This window comes from Mastigoproctus giganteus, chromosome 12 (assembly GCF_048544385.1).
Source record: "Mastigoproctus giganteus isolate SK-2022 chromosome 12, ASM4854438v1, whole genome shotgun sequence".
Lineage (NCBI taxonomy): Eukaryota > Metazoa > Arthropoda > Arachnida > Uropygi > Thelyphonidae > Mastigoproctus > Mastigoproctus giganteus.
This window is the reverse complement of record NC_143586.1, coordinates 129,724,314-129,747,038: the sequence shown is the minus strand read 5'-3', so window position 1 is coordinate 129,747,038 and position 22,725 is coordinate 129,724,314. Positions and strand designations below refer to the sequence as shown.

At 36.3% G+C, this 22,725-nt stretch overlaps 1 protein-coding gene across 1 annotated transcript in view; it reads left to right on the top strand.

Moving 5' to 3' along the window:
• LOC150077417 (vesicular glutamate transporter 1-like) overlaps positions 1-22,725 on the top strand; it is a 260,722-nt gene that overhangs the window by 170,369 nt on the left and 67,628 nt on the right. Inside the window, exons 4-5 of the mRNA XM_090385981.1 lie at positions 13,276-13,394; positions 18,434-18,548. Of these exons, the coding sequence (XP_090242107.1) occupies positions 13,276-13,394; positions 18,434-18,548 (234 nt within the window). The remainder of the gene's footprint in view (positions 1-13,275; positions 13,395-18,433; positions 18,549-22,725) is intronic.

The window sequence follows — 22,725 nt, the reverse complement described above, 5'->3', positions numbered from 1 at the left end:
TTACGTGAAGGTGAAGGGGCGCCTCCGTAGCCAGGTGGGCAGGAGCAGCAGTGCGTAGCACATGCTTCTTGATCAGACCGGGGTTCGAGCCCGTGAGTCCTCAAATACGGAGGATGCGGAAAGGTCAGGGAATGACCACCGCATATCCCCGGAGCAATATGGCCTTAGTTGCTAATGCTCTTAAAAACCAAATAACAACAATGTGAAGGTGATCCATGGTTGAAAATCCTGTCCTAAAACTAGCTTGCTCTTTGGGTTAATTCTTATCAAGTATTCTTTCTAATCTGTTTGTGATTACACTTTTGAACAACTTATAGATATGGGACAACAAGCTAATTGGTCTATAGTTTCTGATCTGACTCCTTTCTTATGCACCAAAATTATGATTGCATTATTGCACTCGTTGGGGGTCATGCCTTTCCTAATGTATTTTGGGAAGAGTCTTGTCAGTTTCTGTGTCGGCCCTTCCTCCAAATTTTAACAATTCTACAGTAACTTCATCTTCCCCCGGGACTTTCTGATGCATTCATTTTCTTCAATGCATGTTCTATCTCATCAGAAAGGATATCGGGTATATCGTATGTGTTGCAAATTTGTGATCCATCTTCTCCACTGCTGGCATTATTCCCTTGATCCTTATATAATACTTTATGGTAGTCTTCTGCTATTTATAAGTACACTATCACTATTCTTCAGTTTCAGTACCATTTGTCTTTCTGCATTATGGCCCATGACTGCTGATTTCAGTCCTTTGTTATCTTAATGCTTGTTCTACTTTTCTTGTGTTAAATCTTCTTATGTCCTCTGAGACCCTTTCTAATGGCTTTGCATAACTCAGTATACTCAATTTTGTCCTTGTCAGTGTTTATCTTGCTCTTCATTTGTCTTCTTCGGTTCATCATGAAAAGCGTGTCTGGACTAATTTTTTCTTCTTTGGATTTCTTTTAACTATAGGTTTTTCTCGGGCTTTATCAATTTCAGAAAGTTGTATTTCTCGTCGATATCTTGGTCCTTAGCTGAAACTTGTTCTTAAGTTACAGTAAATACTGCTTTTTCTTCTCTTCTGTTATCTCAAAGACCCCTTCGTATTATTTACTCGATTCAGTTATTTTTCCTTTCTTTTCTTATATCCAAATCAAGTGTGCATCTTACCATTCTGTGGTCATCTTATACTCACCTTATATATATATATATATATATATATGTATATATATATATATATGTATGTCTCATTACGTTTTGCCAGTACTGCATATGATGGTCGTGGTCGCGCCGTAATCGCTGTATTTGAAGTCATGGATTATTTCTTATACGGATTTCATTAGGATCCATGCGATCAGGATAAACCATATCGGTTTAACAGCTGAAATTAAGCCGTTTTGGCGAATTGCTGAATAATCATTGGCTATAGTTAGAAAAAAAAATGTTTCATTAACATTTTCATGAAAAATACTAATAGATTCAGGTAATTTGCTCCTAGAAAGCAAACGATTGTATTCGTGATTTATTGTGAACTCCTCTAACCTTGATGGTCATATAGGAGTATAAACACGAACAAATATAAATTAACAAGTTCAATAATTCTAGACCAGGATGAGCTGTTCATTGAAGAAGTTAATTTGGACTTATTAACATCGACCGACCACCTCTTAATGGATGTAAAGAATTTACTAATAATGCCAAGAACATTAAACGTTAGTTCCACGAACCACAAAGCAAGGCTGCATGATGGATTAGCACTACTGACTGAACGGTTGTCAAGGATACTAGATCGTAAACTTTTTTCTTGATTTATTACTCACGAATGCCTTCCTATACACGTACATCAAGGCTTATTTTTAATATTAAGCATATTCGAAGTTTTACTTTTCTGTATTTTAAGTTCCACTTCGCCGTGAAAGCTAGTTTCCTCTCAGTGTAAACTTTTCGAAAACTTTTTCGAGCTGTAAACTGCACGAATATTAAATTATCCAAACGAGAAGTTTAAAACTGGGGAATCGGTAAAATATCTTTAAATGGAGTGATACGTCGACCCCTTTAATTGCGATGTTGTTAGGAAAGAATTATTTCCACATTAAAAAAAGTAATTAGTAGAAATAATTGGTTCAAAAAACTAGAAAAAGTAATGCAAAGAAATATAAACCCTTTCTTCGAATAACTAAAATCCACTTTCCATCTGAAGAATAATTTCAGCTGTCTTTGTAATCACGTCGAGGCAAAAAAATAAATTGAACACACACAACCTTTTAAGGCAATGAATTAATGAACTTGAGAATCGATTGTCATCGTTACTTAGCAACCACAAAAAGCTGAAACTCTAAGTTAAGTCTATTTATTTAAATAATCTATTTTCAGAATACAGCATACTGAATATATACAGTAAAATTAGCATTACTGCTGTTATAACAAACGATCTTTCTATCTTTGTATGTGTCTTTTTAATATTGCAATTAGAAGTTCTGTAATAGTGTAATTACTTTGATTTTTAATTACTTTGGTTCTGTCTTGAATTGAATTGTTTATCAGACTGAATTTTACTTGTTATGGAAATATTTTAATCTACGAAAAAGAGGTTTTAAAAGCAATTTTGGGTTTTTTTTAATATTCTTGTCTCGTATAACATTGCTTAATAAAACATTGCGCTCGTGCTATATATAACATTGCGTTATGGAAAAAACAGGAATATACTGTGTAATGAGGACAAATGAAGGAGAATTATGAATACCACGATTAATAATATCCTAGAATAATTATCAATCTTTTAAGGGAACATAGTGATATTATATATGGTAGATACATACTAGCGATATTAAGTGTAGGCAATGAGATAGTAATTCTAAGTGAGATGGTGGTGTAAACCACGAGTTAGAATTTAATGTGAGGGTGCCTAGTATTTTATCCAGGAATAATTAAAGGGAGTTTGTTTCGAGTTAAATCAATTTCATCTTGGAGATTGTGTGCTTTTAACACACGTATATTAGGTCCAGTCCAGTGCGATATAAACATTTGGAAAACAAATTTTAAAAAAATGTTTTTGCTTCTGCCCTACCACATAGGTCAGAGGAGTTTATAGCTAATCACTTTCAAAATAATATTAGTATTTTGCGGTGACGTGAGTACGAACTACGTCAAATGAAATGCGTGTGCGACTGCACTCTGGCTTTGACCATAGGTTAAGCCAGTCATACAAACTATAGGAGTATTTTATAAACCAGATGGTGAATATAACGAATATCCTTGCAAATAGTGGGCCAGCAAATCAATGTTTTCAGATATTGACTGGAACCTCTTAGTTAATCATAGGAATTGCTTTTTCTCGAGATTGCTGACTATATCAGTATATTAGAAATGGAACAATGGAAATAAACAGACTCCTTTGGTTATCAATAAAGATTTAATAGATATTAATAATATTCAAATAATGGAACTACCGAAAGGCTATGATTTGTGTGTTAATATCTAAGAAAATAACGATGTTAAAAGAAAGTGAAGAGGTTTCTTTTCTCAAAGGAGGGAACTTTTTGTTCATTCGGAACAAATCGTAATTTTTAAACAAATTCAAACGCTAAATGCGAACTGTTCAATGTAGTTATTCTGGAATCCACTAAGCTCTTATTTATACCAACGAAAAGATACTGTTTAAGTTATAAACCAAAACTAATGTCAGAAGAATCTGATGACCTGATTTGAAGAAAATATGATACCACTTTGGTAATAGCAACCTCAGTCGCGGATGAAGCAGAGGCATATAAGAAATCGGTCATGGAGGCTCACTTCACGGACTTCATTAAACGATTTCCTATGTGAGGAATGGTGGAATAGTTCCATCGTAACTTGCCCACAACTGGTGGAAAGCGTACTGATTAGGCTGACATCTGTACGGAGTCTTCAATAAAACGCACAGAAAATTAAAAATTTAACTATTACATTAAAATTGTTTTTATTTATTCATAAGAATGCGTTTTTGTGTCCCAATATTTTTGATAACATCTTTTAGCCTAATTAACATGACCGTAATTAACAATAATGCCCGTATATTTCAAATATACGGACATTAGTGCATAAACTGAAATGTATACATAATTATTATTGAAATATTTATAGTTAACATGGCTAACACTCTTAGAAAGAGATTAAAAAAACGCAAATAAAAAAGTACTTTCATATGAACGACTAAGTAATTTTCAGAAATAATAACATTTAAGTTAAAATTCAGGACTCCTCATGTGCACCAATTTACTTGTAGGTAGGCGCCAATAAAACCCAAAAACCAAACCAGCTTGTAGGTAGACCAGAAGCCACGCAACCATTTGCAGTGCCAAGTTGATCTACAGTTAAATCTTCCATCGCTATTAATTTCACTTTCGTGTACTTCGTTCATTCTACTGCTGAAAAATTGCGAGAATATTATTTTTTGTTTTATTTTTCTATTTGTGTTGGGACTGCAGGGCAAAGGGAATCTGCTCCAATAAATGAATTTAATGCGATTACTAGTCACGGTTACGTTAATTAACCATTACCCAATCTAGATTCGTGCCAATAAAACCACAATGCTCAGTTTCTGGATTTTCTGGCATTATGGAGAAGCTGGATCCTGAACTAGTTCTGATGCCTGTTACTAGCTCTCATCATGCTAGCACACTATTAAAACCATGGATTGCTTTTGTTGGATAAGAGAAATACGTAAGGGGTTTGGCTCCACTTTTGGAATTTCTTTGAATTGCTCTGTCAAGAGCGTCATAGTTGTTTATCACCAGGCTTTTCACTTTTGACATGTAGGAATGGCATCGACATTCCTACAACTTGAAATCCTACACGGCCTCTTTAAATACTCCAGAATCTGTCAATACGACATTCTTTCATGAATGTACATTACATTATAATGGAATGAAAATCAATATTCAGAAAAGTAAATGCTGTCATTCTCATTCTAAGCTATCTGAGATCCTTAGATTGTGTGCTCAGTGATAATATTTTGGCTTTGCCACTTATCACCCGTTTAGAGAAGTCTGGATTCCAGACTTTTTAAAAAGAATGACATCGGAGACGGAAGAGATGTTCTATGGGGCAGTAGTTTGCTGATCTCAAGCTGAGGTATCACATGCTAGTAATACAGCGCAATGTGGTCTTTGATGCATAATGCGCTATATGAATAATAATAACAACCTTAGATCTTATTGTTATCTTATTCTGTCATCATTTGTCTTATTTCATTTTTATGTTATTTCAACTAAACTGAATTTAGTTGAAAATAATCTATAATAGTTTTTCTTCTGAACTACTATGTCTGGGAAATTCTGTAAAAATCGGCAGATTTTACAAAGAAACTCCATTTTGAAATTCGGAAATATTGAGCAAGTCATTCGGTACTCGAGTCTATGGTCGCATTTGTTTTTAAGAATCTATGCAAAAGAAATTGATTCTTCTCTTAGTGTTATTCTTATTCAGTAAATTTCCTAACTTAGCACGAACTGCTCTTGCAAATTACATATATATATGGCTGGTCATACGAGCCGGTGACCAGTTTGACATAACTTTACAAAAGTTGAGAGTGAAAGGAGCTGGACAATGCCGGTTGATACAGCTACCATTGAAAAGTCCCCCAGTTACAAAGGACAGTCGAACCCAGACTCTCCAAACGGGTGGTAGGCCTCGATGTTGACGCAAACTAAATGCCACGCAGGACTTCCTGTAGGATATTTATTCAATTAAATAATTATGGATTTACGGTTAAAGTAGAATAAATATTTGAAATTTTGTAAATCTTTCATCAAACGAATTTTAAAAAAAATTTTAAATAAATACGTCCGTACCTCTGCTACAGAATTAATAGCTTTTCCTCGTGACTCTACATCTGTATCACTAATTTATGTGGTCATTGAAAGAATTCATTTCATATTGTACTTAGGCTTTGTTGTGCTTGATTTCTGCACCGCTGTATTTATTATATTATTTCATATTCATTTTAGCAGTTGCATGCATTGAAAAACCAAATGGACAAAAATGTTAAACAATTGTCAGTTTGAGTTTTAATTCTAAGTAAAAGTATGTCTAGAGGAATCATTTTAAGCCTTTTTCCTTGTACTAACAGTTTTGTGCACAATTTATTTTCTTGATGGGATAAACAATGTCATCTGTTCTTCGATTATTTACTACATTAGCGATCTACTCCTCTTTGCCATATAGCAGTTCGTTTTGGGTACACATGAATCAGAACCGCTGCCTTTTCAAATAATTACTTCCATTGCTTCACTTTTGTGGTTCACTGACAGATCATCCTAAGTTCGCCGTTCGAACCAGCCGTCTCTGCTTCTCCTATTCTTTGCATCGTTCCTTGTAATTCCGCCTCCTTCATACATAAAGATACTGTATGAGAATCTTTATGCATTATTTATCATCTTTTACGGACCTTCCTCTTGCTTTCTTCCCCATAGTTTCATCTCCATAGCTTCCTGATCGATTCCTCTTCAAGGTGCACTTTCCATAGCAATCGAACCTTCCCTTTTTTTTTACTTTAACAATTGTATTTATTATTCACGGATGTTTCCTTTTATCTTCATTACTGCGATGTTAAATCCTTGCTCTTCCTCTCATTAATATTAACTCTTCCATTTCCCTTTCATTGCATACGTATTTCATCCATCCTGCTCATTTCTTTCTTTGTAAAGTTAAAATAATGCCATGTACATTTCGAAATAACCCCTGGCATTGTTGCTGTGAAGGGTCTATTGTATATATACCATGTTTGTATACAATAAAGATTAAAGAAATTTATTTTCGCCGCACCGCCTTCGAGCCTTCGCAAAGCTTTCCAACCTGCATAAGCTGGTTCACAAATTTTAATGTTCTTTTTGCATTCTCCTGGATTGTATCATTGGATAATGATCGAATGATCATTATCCAATGATCCAGGTGTTCATTAGATTATATGCAAGTGCTTCTTGCACGGTCAGATATGCATTTAGATATGTATCCTCTCTCAAAGAGTCAGACGCCTTCTCCATGCATTTCTCTCGTCTTCTGATGAAACTAATTGCAGAGTCTGAAAATCGCCGTTCGTGGATACGGGAATTGCACGGATTCTCCGTGCAATTCCGAGAATATCTGAATTTAGATTTTTCATACGGGACATGCTAGAGGCTAAAATTGTATAAATCACCTTAACGATTTTTGGCGATTATACACTAATTTGGGATGACGTCAGAATTAAGGATGTTACAAGGTTCATTAAGATTGAAAGATTAATTTCAGTCAATTGATAGATAAGATTATTATGATTTATTCTCGTAGCTAAAATAAGATTATTGGTTAAGGTTCGTTTCACTGCACGTGCGTTCGTGTTGAAGAAAAGAACTTGCGTTAAGTCTATAACGGAAATCACCCGAACTTCACTGATAAATGGTCCATTGAGCAAACAACATCGACCACATGCATTGAATGTATGAGATTTAAAGTCACTGCCTAATCTCTGGAACTCTGGAGGAAAACAAGCACATAGCCTTTGGCAATGCATGCTTTATACTCCTAAGGAGTCAGAAATGCTGTTTGAGACTACTAGTATCAATAAGGACAAACGATGCAAGTAATCGATCTTTTCTGCATCGGCCAAATATAAATAATTAAAACAGAATCTTCATACGATACGCACAAAGTAAAAATACATTTCGCCTCACTGAGTCAGACTCTACAACGTTGGGAGGCAACTTATTCCAATATTCGGCAAACCACTGACCATAGGCGAACTTCATAAGATCCAATATTACTCCCTGAAATTTTATATTTGTGTTCCCCTGGTTCGTGTTTCGTCCACGTGGGAGAACAGACGTTCCTCATTCATTTTACCCAATCCCTTCAGTGCCTTATGCCCTAATCAGATCTCCCCTTAAAAACTGTCATATTACGGTTACCGGAGAATTCCTTTATCTATTATGTCCATAAATTGCTTGTGTTCTCTGGTCTGTTTACCCGTTTTTCTGAAATAAAATACCGAGTTTTCGGAACGGGGAGAACCTTTCTATCCCCACCTGAGACTAATTAACTCAAATCTTCTTCCCTTAGTTAGCAAACTTTGCACTCTACACTAATGTTCTTCATATGTGCATCTATTTACATTTGTCACCAATTTGGTCGCCGTTCTCTGAACCATCTTCAGATATTCTATGCTTTAAGTGCGGTCTTTAGACCTGAAGATATTCCAAAGGCGTTTTAGCCATCGCCTTTTAAAGAGGAATAATAACTCCCTTCTCTCTCTCTCTCTCTCTCTCTCTCTCTCTCTCTCTCTCTCTCTCTCTCTCTCTCTCTCCCCTAGTAGCAGACCTGTAAATCATGGGCAAGGACATCGTTGTGTCTTCCTAGCAGCCAGATTGAATCATAACACCTGCATGGACAGAGTCATTCTGCATGAAAATTCTTCCCTAGAGATTACGCGCGCAGATTTTAATACTCAACCTTGGATACCTCATCTACCATATATAAAGGGAAAAAAAGTTTGATTTTTTTTTCTTTTTTTTTTTTTTTGGAAAAAGCACGTATTCGAAATCCCGATCAACCAAAGACTAATGTACCGAGGTAATAATTAAATAAAAATCGCCATATGTCATTAGCTAGATTCTTAAGCTAATGAACGAGGAAGGACTTCCAACAACTTAATTATACAGGACCTATTTTTCTAAAAACCAGGCTGATGATCATTAAATAAAAAGAACCACGGTGAGATGTCACGTAATGAGATAAAAGAAAATTCCCTTTCACTTAATGAGACGTATGTAAATTAAAAGCTATTGAGAATGCTACACGAAGTCTTTGTCATTTATAACAGGAAAAAACAAGGTAAAAGCAAAAACATCTTGAATTGTTGTTTACGGATGGATTCGAATCAACAGCCCTGACACGAATTCTTTGCGAAGCAGAACTAACCCATACACATAACCCATAAATTATTATATTTTAACAGAGTTTTTAATAAACAAATTTGTTATCATTGACGTGGGTGTCATCTATGATCCCTATTATCAGTGGATCTACATATATAAAGAATATTGTCACATCCGAAAGAACAGGAACTGAAATATTTAATAGGTAGGATACAAAATATACAAATTATATAAACAAACAGGAGCTTTCGGGACGATGGATCTCTTCATCAGCTGACGTTATATATACAAATACGTTACAATGGAATATCATGGAATGGCCTTTTCCTAAGTATCGGTGATCCTGTTATCGGATTGTAACCTTAACACTACCTAACAATTAATTATAAGTAATTTAAAAGAGATGTCTGGAATAAACAGCGTTTAGTAACTCTCAACCTAAGCAATGAAATTTATTATCGCTAATCGAAGATTTTATGGTGACCTAAAGCACGAAAAGTATTATAACCTATAATACTTTTAGTATTACAGGTTGAAGATTACGAAGAGAGAAAATATACATTTTTTGACACTACACTTGAATTTCTGTAGATTGTACTCGTAATTTTCCATGGAAAGTTGTTCCAAAGAACTAGAAGGGATAAATGGTGAAGGTTAGTTTTTGAGTTTGGAAAGAAACAGTGAATAGATTTGAGCCAACGCATTTGGAAGAGAGCGTAGAATTAAAAGAGTGTCTATGGAAATATCTATAGAAAAGGCATGCAGCAAAAACATAAACCCTATATGACAGAATAGGAAGAATTTGTAAGAGACGGGTCATTAATTAACATGCTCGCCCTCCTTTGGATAGTCTAGGAGATAAGAGGTCCAGATGTGGGTCATCTGGATCTATCTTAGGATCTTCCATGGTAGGGCGGATTTGAGATTTGTGCAGAATCAGCAATTGCGTAGAAGGAAAGTAACGCCGAGAGCGAAAAAAACTTATTTTTTCTCGAAGCAGAGGAAGCAATTTTTGTGATAAGTTTATGCCAAGAAAGGTGAGAAGTCAGACATACATCTAGAAAAGATATACAATCTGGTCTAGAAATGAATTTTATCAAAGATGAGCACGGGAATAGCAGCATTTTTTTTCTAGGTAATCTTATATCTTGCCTAGAAGAACTTTATACCAGACATGATAAAAAAAAAAGTCTTAGATGTGTCAAGAGGAATTACACTGACGGAATCCAATTGACGATTGATCAGGTGGAAGGTTTCGGGGTAGTGCAAGATTTATCAGTTGATGGATTTCTCCATTACTTTTTAAAGAGTTGAGGTAAATACAGTCGAGCGATACCCGAAGGGAGGATTTTTAATGTTTTTTTAGGAACTGGTGAATATCAGCAAATTTTTATGCAGTAGAAAGAACACCAGCGGAAGTAGACTAAGAATACGACACAAAACAGTAGCAATCTCAGGAACACAGGCTTTGACAATAACGTAGAAATGAAATAAGGATTTGGAGGCTTATTGGCATCAAGACTGATCAGGATACTTCTGATATCCTAACTGAAGACCAAGGGAGGCGTTGAATGCAGCGTGTTTAGGAGACGATTTACCATTTATTGGAAACTACTCGTAAATGCAGAGCCCTCCCTGTAGCACATTTGATGTAATCAGTCTTCCCTACAGTGGATAATATCCTAGTTCGAATCCTGTTAATGACGCTCTAAATTTTTATGGGTTTTTTTCACAGCATAGCTCTGTTAATTAGTCTCAAGCAAGGTCCACATTATGTTTTCTCTTTGAAGTTTGAGTTATTCGTCCAAGAAACAAGCGAATTGAATACATAGAATACAAGCAGTTTGCAGACACAATATACTCTCACCTCATAGCCTTAGTTGCTTTGAGACTTAACACATGCATACACCAAGGTGTAGATATAAAGGACAAGAGTTTAGAATGGAATAAAGGATTTCATCTCTACAAGATTTAAAAGTGTTCAACCAAGGAAAAGAGGAATATGAGTAGAAATCACGCGGCTCATCTCATTTCCTATTCTGGCAATGACCATCTGCAGAAGGATGAAAATGACTTCACTGGGCGACCAAACTATCACCAAGTTGTGATCTGAGGTGCCTCGAGTACCAATAATATTAACTATGTACTTGGAAAAGTTGTCGATAAATAAAAATATAGCAAAAGCCTCAGCATCCCTACAAAGAAAAATTACTTTTCTATTAGGAAAATTAGTTTGTAGAAAGTCAACTTTCAGAGAATAGCAAAACATTCTGAGCGATTTGCATAGTTGGATAAAGAGATTTTAAGCCCGAGTAGATCATAAAGTGTTGATTTCAGGAAAGAACCTCTGACAAGAATTAGAGCTGAAATACACCTGTTGAGCCGATAATCAGAGCAACTGATGAAATGAACGGTGGTTGAGTCATCCGATAATTGAGATTCTATAAATAAAAGTGAGTGATGGCAGACTGTAGATGGAATTGAACATCATTGAGATTTGAACCGGGAACACGTATATTTGTAAAATGAATTATTTGTGGGAAGCTTAGATCCTTTCGTAGGCGTGTTTGTTTGGCTATTCATATGTTGGGGTGAAATGAAAGTTGTGGAGGGATATGTACGTATTTAGGAAAGTTTTAGATACGAATACACACGGTAAGAATATATTCAGCTTCTTGACATTACGTGTCCTAGGAAGCGCCTCTGCACACCCCCCCTTCCCGCATGCACACTACTCCGACTTCCTTCGGTCTCTAGATGGCAGGGTAGAGGCGGCGTTATTATACACCAGCTGAGCCGATTCCTCCTAGAGTTACCAATAGGTTCGGTAGGGTAAACTGTCCATAATCCGTTTGCGAACCCTTTTTAGAAAGGTACCCTAAGAATGTAAGGGATGTCAATTCTCATCATAATCGAAAACCTCAAAAGATATCACCTATGATACATGATAGAAGAGATGGGAATTACCAGAGCTAGATACTAATTTTGGATACTAATTTTGGTCTTAACCACTTAAAGCCTCCAATAAGCAAAATAGTAATATTTCAAATAATGTGAGTCATCTATCACCTAATGATACACAGAGTCGACCACTGCTCTGTATTACACGGACGACGCAACTCTGCTCTTGCTTACTTTGGTTCTCACCTGGTGGTCACGTCCATTATACTAAGCTTAGCTGTTTGAGAATTTGCACATAGGATATACGCAGAGTTCCTAACAGTCCCGCAATCGTGAGAATGCAAGCAGACATTGTGGACTACCCTTTTAGAGTGGATTTGGGATAAACTGCTACCATGGTGTGCTGAAAGTTAAGAGTCGCAGGTATGATTTTCAAAAGTACACGACCGCTACGATGCAATACTGCGAATTGCCTCCCAGAGAATGGATGATTTGCTACGGTTTTTAACCGTTGAAGTAACAAAGGCTGGATTCAAACTTTCAGATCTTGCCGTCATAGAGGAAAGCTGGAATCTTCATTTGTCGTGCCATACCTCATTTAGTCGTTGGTCAGCACTCACTACACCACTGTAAGTAGCTTTTCCATGTAATCCAAAAGACGAGAGGTCCGAATTGTATGTTCTGAATCCTATTTCTTTGGACAATTCGTATTAGAATTCGATAGCCCCTATCATCGAACCGATTATAGGGGCTATCATCGATGGAATATTTCTTGCTGTGGCTGGATTTTTCTTCATTGTAATCGAGAGAGGAAAATCTTAATCTAAATTGACACATTAAGATACGGTATAAGGTATGTTAGTGTCTAACGGCTCCTGGGATTTCTCCCATCTCCGCAGGTGTACATTGTATCGGGGCCAGAGATTTGAAGTGTGTGGGGGTCATGTGCTGTATATTGTGTTGTGCCCTTTGTTCCTCCGGTCTATTAGCCGCCGAGCCCCTAGTGGGACCCGACGTTACCACACCATGCCACGGGGAGGCTGACCGGGTATTCCACTGTAGCTAGAGTACTCTGGCGTTTTTAGGTCTTAACACATTAAGATAGTGTTAACGTGGTAGCTACCTGCAGAGATGGCTTGGATGCACGAGCCCTAAAAATTCCTAAGATCCTTTGGAAGTAATAAATATCGCCTGCTGTTGGCATTCTGTCCATGATACATTGGCTGTTTGCCTCTGTGGCTCGGTTCCTATATACAGAATGGGTTGCGATTTTTAGATAAAAAAAGTTACGACACATTGTACTGAAGGGTGTCCAAGCTTCGTTTGAATCCATCAGTTTTTGTCTAGATAATGGACTTCAACCTGCATTATCAAGACAAATAAAATGAAATTTTTTTTTGAATAAAACAACAAATTAAAGAAACAAGTTCAATAGTTTCTGCTGATTACTTATATTCGATATTTTTCGTCTAGCCTACTTATTACTTTCGTACTTTCTCAGGATCCAGAATTTGACTGGACTCCAGAAATTATCGGAGTTGTAGATGCCTCCTTCTTCTGGGGTTACATCGTCACTCAGATCCCGGGTGGATTCTTGGCAGCCAAATATCCTGCCAACAGGTAAGTCATTTCATACTGTTCATGTTATTTTTAAATACAGATATGGCCATGTGAAATCAATAATATGTACAGTGTATATATATATATATATATACACACACTGTGGCCACTTTATTAAGTACACTTATCTAATAGTCATAGGTTGCCTTTCAACCCTTATATCAGCCGTATTCATCGTATCATGGATTCAATGAGGTGTCGAACGCGCACCGCAGGATGCGTGTTCGACGCATCCTGAGTGCGTTAGTCTGTTGTCTCGTTTGCTTCCCGAAGTTGTTTCCAATTGGATGGTTTCAATTGTTTGCAAATTGTTTTTAGGTAACTTGTGGCATCCAAATGATGCTCCACTGCTATCAAGGGGCCCAATATGCACCAACAAACACTCCTTAACTCGTTAGACTGCCATTATCAACCTACATTGTTGACACTTGGCAAGATGGGACCATGGGCTCATATTTGTTTTCTCCATATTCTGGTCATTTCATCAACCAACAATGATTAATCTTCCGCTCACCAGTGTTGGTTTTTTTAACTCACTGTAATCGCATCTTTTTTTCTTTGCTGACAGGAGTGGGACACGGATTGGTCGTCGGCTGCGATAGCCATTCGTGACAAGATATGACTAGTTGTGCGATTTGAAATGTGCTTTGATTACTTCTAGTGGATTTTTATTTAAATTGTGCAAGGTCGCAGAAAGTGTAGTCTTTCTGCGACCTTGCACAAGTCTTATCAGCCTCCAACAGTCTCTCGCATAAAAGAGAGGTTTATAACCTGTTTCGGATTGCCATTGGCTGGATGTAATTTAGTATTGGACCAGTCTTGATATACTTAAGACGCAACCGTAAGAAAAATCCCAACCGCCCTTTTGGGATTTTCACGTGCCTTCATTTCCTAGTTTCAAATGCCGAGATATTCATAGCGGTTTGTCTGGCGCAGACTATCATTCGACATTCCAAGTCATTCAAAATTTTTTGCCATGCCCAATCTCGCACTGAATTGTACACATACATCGTCCCTACCAATCTGCCTACATTCGTTATATCGCATAGTACAAACGTGTGTACAATTACTTAAGGAAAAGGATTGGTGTGCCCAATAAAGTGTCCACTCAGTGTAGTTCTAAACTATGTTTTAATCTTTTTGTGTCATACGTTGAAATATGTAAGTGCTGTGTACATATTATTAAATATTTTTAAGTAAATCTTTTGAAGAAGATTTCAGCTAAGAAGATTTACATTAATAATTAAAATCCCCACATCGAAAAACAAGGGGAAAGTGCAGCAGTTCTGCAGAAAAAATATAGCAGTAAGAAAGAGAACAAAAATTAATAAAAATGTTGCTTGAGGATTAAGATGCAGGAAGTAAACATATAATGAAACTTCGGCATTGTGTGCATGAGAAAAGAAGGCATTCAATAATAACAATAAAAAAGAAAGTGGATGAGCAGAAATTGAATATTTTGAAATATTTGTTTTCTTTTATTATGAGAATACTTAAATGATACAAATATTCGGAACACATCTTTTACTGTACAATTGGAAAAGCTGAATGACAAGTGGATGTGATTTACGTAACCAAATCAATGGTCCCAGTACTAAGTCTAGGGATCAAGCATTTCTTGTGAAATCCTGCGTCTTTTATAGAAAAATTTGCATTTGCTTCTCGCTTGCAACGTTACTGCATTTCCTGCAGGTGACGTACCTCTACCTCGCTTATATTTCGCTGTTCGTCTCGCTCGCACTGTACTGGTAATCCCTCTCGTAACCTACCACTGTATTCCCTTACAACATACTGTCATTATTTTTACCTGCTTGTTAACTGGTGACACCGCTCCTACTTTCACGCTGTGGGACTGGAAACCTGGGTAGTAGAATCACTCCCTCAGAGCTAAAAGAGCTGTTATGGAGACTGATACATCCGTCATTAGAGCCTGCAGGTTCGAGACTTGATCTCTCTCACAGAATATGATTCAAGTCGTATCAGGAAACTTTAAAATCCGAGACTACGGACAAAAGTACTGAATCAGGAAACACCAACATTTCAGGTGATGCACTCTTTATCTACACAACCTGTCAGACTGTAGCCCTTTTTAATTCAGAAATGTCTGGAATCTACTTTTAGGTCACCAAAGAACAGAATCTAATTTTCGATCTTCTCTAGCTTAAAATCTCTCTGCTCCATTCTGTTAAATTCATCTGTTGCCTCTGTCGTTCTCCTAACTGCACTAATCACCTGGAACTCTTTGAAACTTCACCTTTTCGATTTCAAATTTCCTAACAGTGAGTAATTTTCCTTGGTGATTTTAATTGTTCACAACTCCAGATGGCTTCTGTTTTCCAGTTACAAAGACGCAGCTGGTCGAGATGCTGAGGCTTTTACAATTATTAATGACCTCGCACAAATTGTTCATTTATATACCAGAACAAAAGACGATCCTAACCACCCAGCCAACACTCTTGATCTTTTTCTAACAAACAACCCTTCTAAGTACACGGTTGATGTGAATGGTCCTCAGATCTCAACTTAGTAATGGGCTCTTCTCCAATGGAGCCTTTCTCTCGTGGTCATTCCCAACCTTGTGTTATTTGGCATTACAAGAATGCAAAATGGGATGATCTGCATGATTTCTTTTCCTTGGCCGGATTACTGTTTCAAACATTCTAATGTCAACATTTGCCCAGATCATGTCCGTGAAATTATTCTTGTAAGGATGAAATCTTTTATTCCACATTCCACCTTAAAATAAGAAATCTTTATTGCAATAATAATAATGTGATAATATTACAATTCGATACATTGCAATATTGCCCTTCGCGGCCAACCTCTCGTCCTTTATCTAAACCTTGGTTTTCCAATAAATGTGCTAAGGCTGTTCAAAGATAAGAATGCTGCATATCACAATTGGCTTGCATCCAAATCTCAAGGTTCATTTTCTCCACCAAAGTTCATTTTCTGCCTCCACCAAAGCTCAATTAAGCAATTATTAATCAGTCCAAACTAGATTTTGAATAGGCTAAAAATATAAAACTTGCTTCTTGTCTAATGGTAGTCGGGCAACGTGGTTCTTGCCAAAAGTATTGGGAGCAGCTTTGGCCCATCTTTATTCTCAACTCTTTCAAAACCGGATGATTCTATTGTCACCTCAGCTAAAGATTAAAGCTGACCTTCTAGCATCCTCCCATTTCTTCTAACTCGTGTATTGATGATCTTGGTAAATCAGCTCCTTCCGTTCACAGTTTATTTGTTTGTATGTCATCAAATCGACGTTCTTTCAGTTATTTTCAGCCTAGGAAACGGAAAAAGTCATGTGAAGCCATATCTGATAAACATGAGGATTTCATGAACGATTTTGTATTTAGCCGAAAACTCTACAAGTAGTGAGAATTCTATGGGTGGTAAGCAGCTAGTCTTTGGAGTTTTACTTTCGGGTATTTTTCTTTGAACCACATCTCAGACTAAGGCGCCTTACAATTTCAACATAAAACTCTTTATCGATTGTTTGGCCTTCCGGAGCATCTTCCTAGTAGGTAACACCTTCATAATCAAAAATGCTAATAATATGGGTTTTCTTGTGTTGCGCACTTGCCTCCTTTTTTGTGTGGGGGAAGAAGTTTTCCATCTGGACTACAGTTGTTTGGTTTCGGGATCGAAATCGAACGATCCCAAAACCAATATCCGTAATTTTTTTTTATGGACATGCGATTATTGCTAGCAATTGTTACTTAATCTTTAAGACATCGTTAAATCTGGTTCCTCTGGGTTTCTTTGCTGATGGAGTGGAATTCAGGTAGATTTCAGTTCTTTATCTTTAGAAATAAAAAGAACGAGATCCGGAGAGTAAAATGGTAAGGAGATCTTCATCAAATGCATCACCTGTTTGGACTTTGGTATAGGAGCGTTATCCAAAGCATATGGATTTCTCATGAAGACACTGTTGCGTTAACAAACTTGAAACAGAATTTGATGCAAATCCGCGTTCTTTTGAACACATCATTCCAAAAATCGCGTAGCAAAGTAATGCAGAACGCATTACATAATTGGCATACGTTGAGAAAGGAAATACCACTAAAGTGTACTCTACCTAGCTGTAAAAATACATATCAGTGGTACAGCCAAAAACGTTTTTTAGGAAGTACTTCTGCTGTACGTCCATTGAAGAGTAAACTAGACCCAATCTCTTTTAAGTAATATCAGTAAAACTAAATATAGATGCATGTTTCTGTGCTGTACCTCTTCCTGCTCCGATATCCCTTTATCATATCATTATAAAGTTACCAGAAACGATGGTCACAAACGATCAGACCTCTTAACAGGTGATTAAGTGATTTGGAATGTCTACTGCAGTTGAAGACCTCAAACGAAATAAAATTCATTATGTATCGTTACATTCGTAGGGATATGAGAAGGAAACTTTATATACACTCAAAGCCACGTTTCATCTCCAGTTACGATACGTTTAAAAAAAAATCAGAAGCGACTTGTATTTGGTGTTCACGTTTTTTCTGTGTTAACAGTCAGGCCCGAAAATTTCTGTATGGTCCATTTCAGAGTCCCCGTGTGCTATTTTAAGAAGAGAGAAGGTTTTACTTGTAGTTTTTGCGATATTAAATGTATATTTAAAGAGATACTTGCGTAGAGGTACGTTACATACTCTTTCTCACAAGGAAAAAACCTTTTTGCAAAAAAGAAGGGAAAAAATGTCGACTTTCAACTTTTGGAGTAACATCAAACTATGTTTGCTAATCACGTGTTTATCATGCATAACGTTTTCACTCTGCCAGCAAAAGAAATGTTTCACGCATTTCTTTTAAGAATTTCAAATGAACTTTCCAGTAACGTTTCCCGAGAATGGTCGTAGTAATAAGTAGCTAGAGAAAGTAGCTTTTAACTGAGTTTAAAAATGTATTCTTTATAGCGTAGTCTTTCCTCAAAGTGGTCCGAGGAATGGCTATCTACAGAAATAACATGTATTATTAACTATTACTGTAGAGAAAGAACATGTATTGGCATGGAAAGTACATTCCGCTTATTTTATGCAGGATATTTGGGACGGCAATAGCCATTTCAGCGTTCCTCAACATGCTAATTCCAGGATCGGCGACAATCAATGCCGGAATGGTTATTTTCGTAAGAGTACTTCAGGGACTAGTAGAGGTAAGTTTATGAGAAAGCGTTCTTTCTTTTTCTACTATTAATCGATCATCGTTGAATTGCTTATTAATTATTAATCAATAGAACCACGAAAATGATTTTATCGATCGGGCGAAGAACACTCTGGTAGCATAACGTCACTGTCTTAGAACTTATCGGAAACCGCAATTTTTTTTCCCTAACTTTCTTCCATAAATTTTATTTTACTGGACGTATTTCTTCTGCGCTTAAAATTCAATGTTTTTATTTAGCCTTGACACGTGCAACAAAAAAATCCTCTTCTGCAGTCATCCGTTTTTATTTTAATTCTGTTTCCTCTGAAAAAAGAGTAAAAAAAGTTGTTTAACTTGCTCAAACTTTTTAAAGTCTTAAACACCTTGATCAACTAACCTACATATATTACCCTACTAAAAGAATTAGGACCCCGCCTTCAAATTTAGTGGACAGTGCGAACGAGGAAATGTTTAAAAGCATGCAAACAATGGCAAGATATCAAAAACAAGTAGAATTGGTTGACAATGTTTCCAAGAGACTTAATCACAGGGAGTTAGGAGTATTTTCTGCCTGAATAACACGAAAATTGCTCCTGAACATACACTTATACAGGCAGTAAGACCTAAAATTGAACAGCATCGATTTTCGCGACTGAGCTGCTGCACATAGTTCTAACATTGCATCAATGAACTCCAGATATTAGGTGCAAGCGGTTGCTTTACAGTAGAAAGAGGTCCCATGGAGCAGTGAATCGTTAAGTAAACAACTGGTCCAAAGTATTCCACGGAGTAAATGGTGTAATTCGTTCATTATTACTCTTACTTTTTCAAAACATGGTGTCCTAATGCTTTTGGTATGGTACTGCAAGCGTCTAGTTTCTAGAGTTTACAACTTGCATAACAGGCATCTGTTATGGTAATAACATATCATTAGCCAATCTTGTTGCTCTTTCTTTTATCATTCCTAAACTTCGGCCCCAAAGACCTGTCCATGGCACGCTGAATAAGGTATCATTTTTCAGCTACCAACAGATTGATGCTTATTAAGCATTTGGGTCCTACTCTCGAATTACTGGTAACTACGCATACAACGTGTTGTAATCAATCCTTGGACAATCTGAACAGTTTGTTTAGCTTTGTTAAAGCAATTTACTCCTACTCTGGCTTTGTGAGTACTTAAGTCGACTAGGCTGTAATGCCCTCCAAATTTTTGATATTCAGCGTTTCATTAACAAATCGGTTTTCTATAGAAAATTTATTATAAACATTAAATATAATTTGATTTATTAATATGATGTATTGAGGTGCATTGTTATAGGGGGAACTTTTCGTTGTTCAATATGAATGCCTGTATTCTGATATGGTAAATATTGCTAACTCCATTACTCCGGCCCTTTACAGTACAGGAAAACATTGCTTTTATAGGGGGATACGTTGGAAAATGGGAAAAAGCCTATTCAGGGTGTCAAAAATTCTCGAATACCCTTTCTAGAGCTTCAGATAACTTCCTATTGATATTTCACAAGCTCGGCAGCTGATTAAAAGTGATGGTGAGGAAATTCTGGTTCGCTGGCACTGTGCTCTGTTGTAAAAACATTTTAAATGTGAAGGTAAATCCCGTCAAAGTGCGGCAGTTATGTCACTTCGTCTCATACGATGAAAAATCTGGTTTGTGGACGCTGTTCGTTATTTCCGTTATACGTTAAACTGAGATCCTTGAAATTGCACACTTAAAATAAAATTCTTTAATAAGTATTCAGTCTTATATTTAATATTTTCATATCTTAAAATATTGCCTATCATATATGTTATAATGGTATATCGGAAACGTTGAGTTGCTATTGTTGGCCTTTCTTATGAACTCTTCAACGAGGAAACATGCCTTACTTCTTTTACGGAGTTTTCTGCAAATATTGCTGCATTCCACATATGAGAAACATCTTTTTTGGACTCTTTCCAGTTTTCAGAAGTATGTTCCATTTCATCAACTGAGATCTCGCTCTCTCTGTATTGGAAGTTTGACCCTAATATCTGAAAACGAACATTTTCTACGTGGCTCCACAGTGAAATATTGATACCAAGGGGAAACTAACCAGTTGTCTTCTGGAATATCTGGTAACATTCCCAGTAGGTGTCGTTAAAGTTAAATGAGTTATCGATTTTTAGTCTCTGGGGTTTTCAAATGATCTCTAGTTTTCTCTGAAAGCGGGTTATAGAGGTTTAACATTTTGAAAGGAGCGGAAGGAGAAAGTGTGCAGACAATTAAGTGGTGGTTTAACTATGGGATACAAACTGAATCGTTGGCTGTGTAGGTATTTATTTCTTCCCGTTTTCAATTCCTTCCTGCTTAATGATTAATTATTTAGTGCTATAGTTGCATGATACTTTGAAATAGTTGCGTGTTGCAGTTAGCCTGCGTGGACAGATCGGCCCAAGACTTCGAGTTATTGTTAGCATTGAAATGAAAATAAACAGAAAATTTTAAATTTAAAAATACATGGAAACAAACTAAGAACCTCCAAAATTCTTCATATATCTATTTATTCATGAAATTTTAAATATTTCAAGGAATTGTAACAAACTTGATTTCTTTCGCAGCTTCTGCTGATAGAAAAACTCGGTTTCTGAAAAGTTTTGAAAAATATTGAATTAAGAATAAAACTGCAAAACATAGCTTGAATTCAGAACAGTTATCTAGTCGAGACTACTTTTTTCTGAAAAAGTTAAGTGAACTAATATTTGGGAAATGCTGAAATTTATACCGGCTGCTCGGGTGGACCTTCTTCAAAGTGGTCTTCTTGACACTGTACCTATTCCAACTGCAATTTGTGGAAGCATTAAGAGTACTGGGCTGTTTTGTTTTTTCCGGATCATAACCATATACCCACGATTCGTCTCCAATAATGATGGAAAAAAACAGTCTAGTTCAGCTGCGTTCTGCAATCATCAGTGAGGATGCGACGGCCGCATTCACAAATCTTGTATTGAATTTGATTGGCATGTTCTGTAAGAAATATCAGTTTCACTAACAGCTTCGTGGACAGTTAAACGTCAATCATTCCTGATCAGATCACTAACGACTGATTGAATTGTTGGTTTTTAAAGTTGCAGACAGTCTTAGTGGAAGGTGATCTTCGAAGTAACAAGCAGACATCTTTAAACTTTGAGACCCACTGAAAAGTCTTTGAATTTCACATAGTATTTTCTCCGAAAGTTAATTTTAACATTTGGTGGGTTTCTCGTACGCTTTCCGCTAATTTTAAACACAATTCGATGCAGATTCGCTGCTCAATAAAATCGCTCATTTTAAAATGGGACCAAACACAAAAAGCATCGTGTTAATTCAGTCTGACTGCAGATAAAATGGTAATACATGTTTCTAGATGAGTCGCCGAACACATTGCAACAAGTCAACTCGCTACGATGCCGCAATTTCAAGATACAAAGTCAATTCTCAAAGGTTTTTTTTTTTTTTCACGCTTCTTATTTAATAGAGATGAAGCATAGGGCGAACTCCTGCTGTCTTGTTAGCACTACTAGCCAAACTTAAATTTCATAGAGAAGAGGCTTTGAAATGCAAATTCAGATTATTCGTCACGCATAATTCCATTCATTTAATTAAGAATTCTTTTGTTTTCCATCTTGTGTATTTTAGTTTTGACTACATAAAGTTCGACTGTTAGTAGAATCGATATATTTTTTACTCACTCCATATAGAGAACTCTATTTCAGGACCAGTGCTTCATTTTGTAAATGTTTTCATGTTTTGAATTTCAGTAATTATCGTATCAGTTAATAAATTTTCTTATTACTCCTTTTTATCGATTAACTCTTGATAATCTGCACATAAAATACTCAAACTATCTACAATTTTGCACCCTTAATCTATTTATTCGTAATATCAAAAATATTGATCTCACACAAAGCATGTGTACAAAGCTCTATTTTTTGTATATTATGTACCACGAAAACTGCGTTATAAATAGATTCAACTGGTACATGAAAAGTTTTGTATGTATTTTCCAAAATTTTAACCATTTAAATCATTCTTAGAGATCATTGGCAGAATCGTAGAAATGATTATTTTTATAAAATAATAATGATACCAATTGGAAGTTTCATATAATTATCGTGACAAGAACATTAGATATAATTATGAGCTTTATAGTGTCATAAAAAAATAAAAC